This window comes from Neolamprologus multifasciatus, chromosome 2 (genome assembly GCF_963576455.1).
Source record: "Neolamprologus multifasciatus chromosome 2, fNeoMul1.2, whole genome shotgun sequence".
Taxonomy (NCBI): domain Eukaryota; kingdom Metazoa; phylum Chordata; class Actinopteri; order Cichliformes; family Cichlidae; genus Neolamprologus; species Neolamprologus multifasciatus.
This window is the reverse complement of record NC_140440.1, coordinates 25494726-25504497: the sequence shown is the minus strand read 5'-3', so window position 1 is coordinate 25504497 and position 9772 is coordinate 25494726. Positions and strand designations below refer to the sequence as shown.

At 40.2% G+C, this 9772-nt stretch overlaps 1 protein-coding gene across 2 annotated transcripts; it reads left to right on the top strand.

The window, feature by feature from the left end:
- The first annotated feature begins 377 nt into the window (after positions 1–377).
- LOC146524463 (spindle and centriole-associated protein 1-like) lies at positions 378–9768 on the top strand. Of its 2 annotated transcripts, XM_085175156.1 has the most exons (4): positions 378–578; positions 8402–8489; positions 8555–9447; positions 9522–9768. In XM_085175156.1, exons 1-3 carry the CDS (start codon positions 462–464, stop codon positions 8890–8892), a joined length of 543 nt encoding a protein of 180 aa, XP_085031282.1. In that variant the 5' UTR covers positions 378–461; the 3' UTR covers positions 8893–9447; positions 9522–9768. The 2 variants fall into 2 exon arrangements, 1 of the variants encoding a protein (XP_085031282.1); XR_014876499.1 differs by lacking the exons at positions 8402–8489; positions 8555–9447; positions 9522–9768 and adding an exon at positions 653–1069.
- Positions 9769–9772: the final 4 nt, after the last annotated feature.

Sequence of the window (9772 nt, the reverse complement as noted above, 5' to 3'; positions counted from 1 at the left end):
TTTGGAAATTATTATTCAAACTAAAGATAATCCATGCAGGCTTTACTCACATAAACAAAAAATAAGACTGTGTTACCATTGTCACTGCATCTTTTAGCTTATAGGATATAGGATACACTCATTTCTTATTAAATGTTGGTTTTATTTAAAAAGTTCATGTCATTGATGGGGATGCAAGGAGACATGAATTCCAAGTTTGAAATCTTTAGATAGCAGCAAAAGCACATTTTAGAAATGCTTGATCTGTAAAATGTTTGTTACTATACTGATTTAGCATCACTAATGCTGAAAGTCTCATGTAAATATGCTGAAGCACAGTTCTTATCTTTTTCAGGGGTCTTCACATTTGTAAATAAATAGAATCAGTTTTAAATTTTAGCGCAGGTTTGCTTTGATGCAAATATTTGCAGTCTGCTATATGTGTTTAAATCACTGTCTGCCTGTAATGTGTTAGAGGGAAGATGAAGGAGGCACAGGAGAGGAGAAAACTGGAGGAGGAGCTGAAAGAGCAGCAGAGGCTCATTGATGCTCTCACTGCTGAAACCATGACTCTGAGAGAGGAGGCTACAGCCCTGCAGGTGGGACTGGGCTTAGGTTATTGTTAGTCCAGCTATGCTGATAAATCATGAGTTGGTGACGATGTGCCTCTCAGGCAGGGTTACAGCAGCGGACGGCAGAGCTAAAACAGGGAGCTAAGAACTTCACTACTGTATGTTTTCAATGTTTTTGTCACTTTTTACGGAATCAAACTCAAAGTGAGCTTTAAACCCTGCATGGTCGTACTCTCTCCTGCACTCCATATTATCCTTTGTTGATCTACACACGTCTGTTGCTGCCACGGACGTCGCACGCTCGTACGTCATTGTCATGAGACACTCTCACGAAGAAAATGACGAGGATTAGTAACACAGTAATGTAGCCTGCTTACGGGAAAGTAACAGTAATCTGATGATCTTTTTTGCAATAGTAATCTTTTACTTTACTCGTTACTTGAAAAAAGAAATCAGACTATGCGGTGTTGCCCATCTCTGGTCCACATACAGAAAGTATCATAGAAAGATTTAAGGTATCGTGCACATTTGACCTCTGAACTCTTGTTCATGGTTAGTAAATTAAGAGTCAAAGTGAAAGACAAATTTGAAACTTTGTTACTTATTACCGTTGTTTGGAATAGATAGGAATATAGGGAATTATATATTTTTATTTAAAGACAGGACTCACATGTTTTCATTTCTAGTCTTTAAAACCTGTCTCTATCCATCTAGTATTCATTCTTTCTGGGAAACAAGTATGTATATTATGCACACACACAAACACACATGCAGCTATTACCTATTTCTTGTTTTTATACCTAAGATGAATTATTGTTTGAATGAAGACATTTTTCAAACACATGTAAAATGTGGGCAATTGTGTTTATTGGGTAAAGGAAAAGGCAGAAGGGGGGAAAAGGGGGGATAGAAAGAAGGAAAGAGAGAGAGGAGAGAAAACCCCAACAATCCCCTCTGAGCAAGCACCAGGCGACAGTGGATAGGAAAAACTCCTTTTAAAGTGAACCAAACCTAAAAGAGAAACCTATGGCAGAACCAGGCTCAGGAGGGGTCAGTCAACTGCCGGGACTGGTCGGGGGGGGAAAAGGAAAAAGGAGGGAGGGGAAGGGGAAGGGGGGAAATGAAGATGGAATAGAGGTGGAGGAAGACGAGGTAACATCAGGTGAGAAGCAGCAGTGCCCCTCCTCCAGAACCAGTGGAAGCGTTTTTTCTTCATTTTCAGATACTCTTCCACGAGCACTTTTTTCTCAATGATGAGGGTTTTCAGCTCATCGATTGTTTCTGCGTTTGCTTTCTCAAGTTTGTTGCATCTGTTCACCATGTCTTCTAATTGTTCTTGTTTTTCTTTAAGCTTGTCTTTCAGTTCTTTACTGTTGCCTCCTCTATTCGCTTTGCATTGTGCACATCTGTGTGCATGTCTTCCAGCTGCTTGGTTTCTCTTCTGGATTTTTTGAAGTCTATCCTGCAGGTCTTTATGTGTTTTTTGTTGTTCTTGCTTTTGCGCCTGGATTTCAGTGTTTTTGTGCTTCAAGGTCTTAGAAAGTTCCTCAAGTTCGGTGGTTTTTCTCAGCATCTCATTGATGCTACTCTGCATCACTGAGCATTGATTTTCCAGTTTCTTCTTTTTCCTTCCAGTACAGTTGTTTTGTACTTTGTTTCGTTATACAATTCTTGGAGTGCTTGATTTTTCCTCTGGAGATTAAGTTTTTCTGCTTCCTGTTGTATTTTCTGTTGGTCTTTTTCTTGAAGCAGCTCTTTATTTCCGTGCGCTTTTTTATCAAGCCTGATTTGGAGCGATCTGTGTTTTTCCTCCATCTGGTCAAGCTTGGAGTCCATTTCCTTCTGTTTCATTTCCATTTTCTTCTTGTCTTGAAGCAACTGTTGACTTTTGTGCAGAGTTTTGTCATGCTTCACCTGCAGAGCTTTGTATTTTTTCCTCCATGGCTTGGAGTTTGCTCTGCATGTCTCTCTGCTCTACGGGCTCTTGTTTCTTATCTTGGTGGATCTCCTTATTTCTCTCCAGAGCTTCATCGAGTATTACTTGCAAGCCTTCATTTTGTTTCTCGATGTTCCTCAGCTTGCAATCCATTTCTTCCTGTTGTATTTTCTGTTGGTCTTTCTCGTGAAGCATCTCTTTATTTTTGAGGAGTGTTTCCTCAAGAGTTATTTGGAGCATTTTGCATTTTTCCTCCAAGACTTCAAACTTGCGGTCCGTTTCTTTCTCGAGCATTCCTTGTTGCTCTCTCTCTTGAATGAACTCTTTATTTCTGTGCACTTTTTTATCGAGCCTGACTTGAAGCAATCTGTGTTTTTCCTCCATCTGGTCAAGCTTGGAGTCCATTTCCTTCTGTTTCATTTCCATTTTCTTCTTGTCTTGAAGCAACTGTTGACTTTTGTGCAGAGTTTTATCATGTTTCACCTGCAGAGCTTTGTATTTTTCCTCCATGGCTTGGAGTTTGCTCTGCAGGTCTCTCTGCTCTACGGGCTCTTGTTTCTTGTCTTGGAGGATCTCCTTATTTCTCTCCAGAGCTTCATCAAGCATCACTTGCAAGCCTTCATTTTGTTTCTCGATGTTCCTCAGCTTGCAATCCATTTCTTCCTGTTGTATTTTCTGTTGGTCTTTCTCGTGAAGAAACTCGTTGTTTCTCTCCAGAGCTTCATCAAGCATCACTTGCAAGCCTTCATTTTGTTTCTCGATGTTCCTCAGCTTGCAATCCATTTCTTCCTGATGTATTTTCTTTTGGTCTTTCTCGTGAAGCATCTCTTTATTTTTGAGCACTGTTTCCTCAAGAGTTATTTGCATCATTTTCAGTTTTTTCCTCCAAGACTTCAAGCTCGGAGTCTGTTTCTTTCTCGAGAATTTCTTGTTGCTCTCTCTCTTGAATGATTTCTTTATTTCTGTGCACTGTTTTCTCAAGCTTGATTTGGAGCAATCTGTGTTTTTCCTCCATCTCGTCAAGCTTGGAGTCCATTTCTTTCTGTTTCATTTCCATTTGCTTCTTGTCTTGAAGCAACTGTTGACTTTTGTGCAGAGTTTTATCATGTTTCACCTGCAGCGCTTTGTACTTTTCCTCCATGGCTTGGAGTTTGCTCTGCATGTCTCTCTGCTGTGTGGACTGTTGCTTCTCTTCTTGGTGAATTTCTTTCAGTTTTTCCAGAGCATCGTCAAGCTTCTCTTGGAGCTCCTGATTCTTCTTGACCATGTTTTCCTGTTTTATGCTCTCCTTTTTTCTCCTTTTGGGAGCAGATCTTTATTTTTTTCCAGAGCTCCATCAAGCTTTTCTTGGAGCCCTTGATTTTTCTTGAGCATTTTATCCCCTTTAATGCTCTCTTTTTTCTCCTTTTGGAGCAGATCTTTAATTTTTTCCAGAGCTCCATCAAGCTTTTCTTGGAGCTCCTGATTTTTCTTGAGCATTTTATCCCCTTTAATGCTCTCTTTTTTCTCCTTTTGGAGCAGATCTTTAATTTTTTCCAGAGCTTCATCAAGCTTTCTTGGAGCTCGTGATTCTTCTTATCTTGGAGAGCACATTGTTTCTCCTCAATGATTCCTTCCCTTTCCTGAAGCTGGTAGGATAATTTTTCTAATTCAGCGCTCTTTCTCTCGTTTTCTTCTGTCAGGATCTTAATCTTTTCTCTGTTCATGAGATTTTCATTCTCCATTTCTTCCAATCGTGTTTCCTCTAATTCTACCTGTTCATCCCAAGGAAGAGAGCTGATATAAGGGTCTAGGGACTCATACCATGGAATAGAGCTGGGGTCAGCTTCTTGTCTTTCTTGCTCTTTCTGAGACATGTTGCAGTCTGTATACCGTGAGTACGAAAAGGATCCAAATGTTTGAAAATGCTTTACTGGTGAACGTTTGAATGCTGCTAACACAAGTGCTGCAAATAACGGACTAAAATCAAAGCTTCAAAGGATCAAAGCCCTAGAAGCCTGTGACATCAGAATTCCATAAGCCAATGAGGTGTCACATGACATTTTTGAATGAGGTCATGTTTTTGTATGAATTTTTAAATAACATCACATTCCGTAAGCTAATGAGGTTCTTACATGACTTTTGAATGAGGATAATTCTTTGTGTTAAAAACAGTGTAAAAAGTGTTATTGCAATAACATAAAAAGTGAGTAAAGAAAGTAAATAAAAGTACAGTTTTATTTATATAGCACCTTTCAAGACAAATTCATTGTGTCTGAGTTGTATTGGTAACTCGTTGAAGTGTTACTGGGTATCATAACTAGACAGTTTGCGCATACAGTGAGTGAAAGCATTGGGTGGACTGAATCAGGTTAAATTTAATCAATAGAACGGAGTGGAGTTCTATCGATTGTATTGATCAGAGAGTTAGAAGAACAACTAAAGGAAACTTTGATTAATCTGAAAGGAACTAATATAGGTTAACAGGTAGCTGATACAAATCAGGATTTAAAACCATTTTTGGTTTGTTTTGTTTTTCTGTTTGACTCCTTGTTTTATTCAATATTGCAGTTTATATGATCGTATTATGGGTTTGTTAAACTGTGCCATGTGAAAATGCTGGGAAATGAAACATCACAGGTGGAAATCAATGAAAGTGGAAATTCAGAAGAAATTCTGTCCTTTTCCTCATTTATGCACATCATAGATAACTATGTAATGTGTCTGTTGCACACTTTGTATGTCAGGAATAACCATAAATGTGTTGTCTTACAAACAACTGTATCAGGTCTTTGCATCCACAATAAGCGAGGATAACAGAACTCCTGGAAAGCAAAAGAAATCTGGTTCTTGTTTTTAAGACAGTCACCTTTAGTTTCACGCTGAGTGATGCTGGTTTGTTGCAGACAAACCTGATTATGTTTCCCACTGGGTTTTATACTTCAGAGGCAACACAGAGTAAAGAGAAGCATTGTTGTTTCAGTGTAACTTTAGTCTCAGTTTAGTTTTATCCCCTTGTAAGTTTGATAAGAGCCAAATTGAGGAAACAAACTCAGTGTGTGGCCAGAAAATGCCATGGTGGCTTACAAACACATGTCAGAACAAAATATGAAGGATAAGACATCACACGTATAACGGAAAGAGACGCAGAAGAATTCATCTCTGAAATTTCTCCCTTTATTGAACTGGCATTTGCACAAGACCACCGGAATTGGTGGGATGGACACAAAGAAAATCAGAGGTAGACAAAAATCCGTCAGGAGAGAACAACGGTCTGCCAAGCCATTCTCTGCTTCAGAGTTTTGTAATTTTGCACCTGCTGTCGCTTTAATATTAAACTAACGAGGTTGAAATAGACTCACAGTGGTTTCTGCTTCTTAATTAGACAGATTTATATCCCTTCACGTGCTTCTGTCTTCTGTGCTTCACTGTCTGTGATCATGCTCGAGCTCATCTTCAGTCAGTTATCTTCTGTTTGTTTCCTGCTTCCTTTTAAAGGTCAAGGATCCCACCTTGACCTTGCCACCTGCCTGCATGCTATGGACGCCCAGGTTTGCAAATACAATGTTGTATTTTCAAATTGATACCATAGATACATCTAGTACAAGTCTCGAAAAGTTTGCATCTTCGTGACCTTGACCTCGAGGTCTGATGCCAAGTCTTGTCACTTGAGACTGAGGTGATGCAGGATTTTGAAATTTATTCTATATGTGCAGCTACTAAGAGGCTGAAGGATAACACTGATATATTTATATTTTCATGGAGCTGCTCTCAAAGCTTTGTCATCTCACCTCAGTTCCTATAATTCAGTCCTGGTCCTGCATCACAGTGTGTGGTGTGGAATAAAACTGTGACAGTGTCAGAAATTTAGCTTGATCATCTGAGCGTAGCTGCTGCTGCTACTAGCCAGCAAACCGAAATGCAGCATGTAGTGATGCACTGACGCTGGCCCCTCTGTGAAAAACCGGCACACAACCAAACAAATTTGGACAGCAGAAGCCGGTGATGTGTGCTCTAACTTCTGACTGAAGCAAGGAGAACACTGGAAGGACAGACACAGCCAAAGATTTAGATTTCAGGTAGTAGGCATTTGGTACACTACATTCATAAAACCTGAGGTCCTTCCCATATTTATCAAATCCAGGTCTCACAGTGTGGTGATAATAAATTCTGTAGAAGTGAGTAGGCATTTAGGAAACAAATATAATTAAACTATTTGTGATGTTTAATAGCCATAAAGTGAGAACAGCGGACACTGAAGAGAATGTTTTCTAATTTATTACCTTCAATTGGACCCCAGCAGAGGGCTGAAACATCAGGATAATTCAGCTGTGTTTAAATGAGCTGCGTGTTTGCTCAACAGAACTCTCGTCGAGCAAATTATGTTTTAAAAAGTGGCAGCACATCCTGCTCTGCCTGAATATTCTCCAGCAGAGTAAATGTGTCTGTGTGAAGTGCGAAGGAGAAGCTCCATCACTGTTTGTTCCGAAATTAGCCACTCCACCTGCACCTGCTGGCTTGCACACCTCATCGCAATGCAGCGCTCAGGTTTGTTTGGTAGGCACTGAAAATATGTCACATCGTTCATTTATTCTCAACCTGTGCTGTGTTTGCGCTGCAGGTAATTAAGTCCTGGGTGTTTTATCACTGAGCCAAATTATCATACTGTTACACTCCTGTATCTTCTCCTGAGTGCTGGAGGGGAAAGCAAAACCTGACCATTACCATCTTTTGGGGAAACCTGCAGTCAGCTAAGACGGATGAGTGACGAAGCGTTTCTCCCACTGAAAACGCTACGTCCAGATGAACAGAATTAACTTTTGGAGATTGACCATTACCAGTTTATCATATAGGCAGGAGACCTTTGGTCAAAGAAAATTATTAATCCATCTGTGTTCTGGGATATCCCACACTTCCATGTGCAAACATGGATAGCCTGAGGTTAAGAAAGGAGCAAGAAGGTGGTCCCATGATAGTGAAGTTTTTGTTATGGCCTGCAGGGGGAGGCAATTTCCAGACAATTTCTTACTGAGTTTCATTTAATACAACACTATGTGTCGGTTACTAATTGTGGCCCTCTTTATTTATTTAGGTAAAGCGGGCCATGCTTTACAGCATCGTTACCCTGCCTCTAACTTAGGAGTGTGCAGTCAAAATGTGGAAAGTGTTCAGTGTTATAAATATCTCCCTTTTGATTCAAAGCTGAATTTCAAAGCAAACACTAAAGCTGTGTGCAGAAAGGGGCTCCAGCGGCTCCTGTGTTTAAGAAGGCTTTTTTGTTTCCACGTTGATAAAACCATGATGGTTTTATTTCACCGTGCTTTTAATGAATCTGTTTTGTCCTTTTCCTTGGTGTTGTGGTTTGGATAGTTATCTGAAAAGAGCAGAAACCCTCTCAGATTGTTAAGTGGTCTAAAAGGCTGATTGGAGAACCACAGCTGAAATTTTCTGTAAACCAGACGGTTACAGCGGTCAGCTGGTTTAATTTTTCTTGATGATCCTTCACACAGTGTGAATCGTTTTCTTCCTCCCGGACAAAGGTTTCTGGTCCCAAACTGTAAAAACGACAAGATTTAAAAAGTCACATTTGTGGATTATATGATGGCCAAAATTAGTGTTAAGTTTTGTTGTCAGTATTTTTTGCTGTACTTTTTTGTTTTCTGTTGTTTCTTCAATTCCTGAGAACAAATCTAACTACAGTTACATATTAAATACCTGAACCTTAAAATGTTCAAATCAAGGATTCCCAGCACTGTAGTTCCAAACCCAGCGTCCACATAGAAGTAATTGGCAAATTGAAAAAGAAGGTTGGTTGCAAAGTGGTTTGCAGAAGAAACGGCTTAAAAAACACAGCTGATGTGAACTTTCTTTGAAATCGTTTATTATATATCTGGCATTAGAGGTGAACATAAACACTTATCTAATGTCATTTCAGCTCTCAATGCCACCGTGGCTGTTCAGAGAGGAAACATCAGTCCTGGTTTCTCAGGTTCTTAATCCTGATCCGCCTCAGAGCAAGTCAGGTAATATCTGCAAGGGATGGATTTTCTCCAAAATGAAATACTCTGTTTGAAGATGAGCTGAACAGACTGGATCGGTAATCACACCAGCAGAGCCAGGAAGTGTGTTTCCCAGGGTTCAGAGCTGGACGGCTCCCCTGTTGCCTCTCTCAGCGGGGATCAGTCCAGTCTGGGCCTGCTGCAGGCCATGTTGGGTCAGGTGGAGCTGGATTTGGTTGCACTGAGCCCTGTTACAGCGCCAACATCTGCACAGAGTCCCAAAAAGCACAGGACACAAAGCCACACTGGATTTTCTTTGGCCTTGGTCTCTACACTGGGACGTTTGGTGCACATCCTTAAAAAGGTACTGCCGGATATCAAAAAAGGTTTTGTCACACAAGCTTTTGGAAATTATTATTCAAACTAAAGATAATCCATGCAGGCTTTACTCACATAAAAAAAAAATAAGACTGTGTTACCATTGTCACTGCATCTTTTAGCTTATAGGATATAGGATACACTCATTTCTTATTAAATGTTGGTTTTATTTAAAAAGTCATGTCATTGATGGGGATGCAAGGAGACATGAATTCCAAGTTTGAAATCTTTAGATAGCAGCAAAAGCACATTTTAGAAATGCTTGATCTGTAAAATGTTTGTTACTATTACTGATTTAGCATCACTAATGCTGAAAGTCTCATGTAAATATGCTGAAGCACAGTTCTTATCTTTTTCAGGGGTCTTCACATTTGTAAATAAATGGAATCAGTTTTTAAATTTTAGCGCAGGTTTGCTTTGATGCAAATATTTGCAGTCTGCTATATGTGTTTAAATCACTGTCTGCCTGTAATGTGTTAGAGGGAAGATGAAGGAGGCACAGGAGAGGAGAAAACTGGAGGAGGAGCTGAAAGAGCAGCAGAGGCTCATTGATGCTCTCACTGCTGAAACCATGACTCTGAGAGAGGAGGCTACAGCCCTGCAGGTGGGACTGGGCTTAGGTTATTGTTAGTCCAGCTATGCTGATAAATCATGAGTTGGTGACGATGTGCCTCTCAGGCAGGGTTACAGCAGCGGACGGCAGAGCTAAAACAGGGAGCTAAGAACTTCACTACTGTATGTTTTCAATGTTTTTGTCACTTTTTACGGAATCAAACTCAAAGTGAGCTTTAAACCCTGCATGGTCGTACTCTCTCCTGCACTCCATATTATCCTTTGTTGATCTACACACGTCTGTTGCTGCCACGGACGTCGCACGCTCGTACGTCATTGTCATGAGACACTCTCACGAAGAAAATGACGAGGATTAG

Bases quoted from the DNA above. Each gene is read 5' to 3' on its own strand.
- LOC146524463 (XM_085175156.1), top strand. From the start codon at position 462: ATGAAGGAGGCACAGGAGAGGAGAAAACTGGAGGAGGAGCTGAAAGAG. The intron at 579-8,401 runs GTGGGACTGGGC...ATGTCATTTCAG, and splicing joins AGGAGGCTACAGCCCTGCAG to CTCTCAATGCCACCGTGGCT. The intron at 8,490-8,554 runs GTAATATCTGCA...TGAGCTGAACAG, and splicing joins TCCGCCTCAGAGCAAGTCAG to ACTGGATCGGTAATCACACC.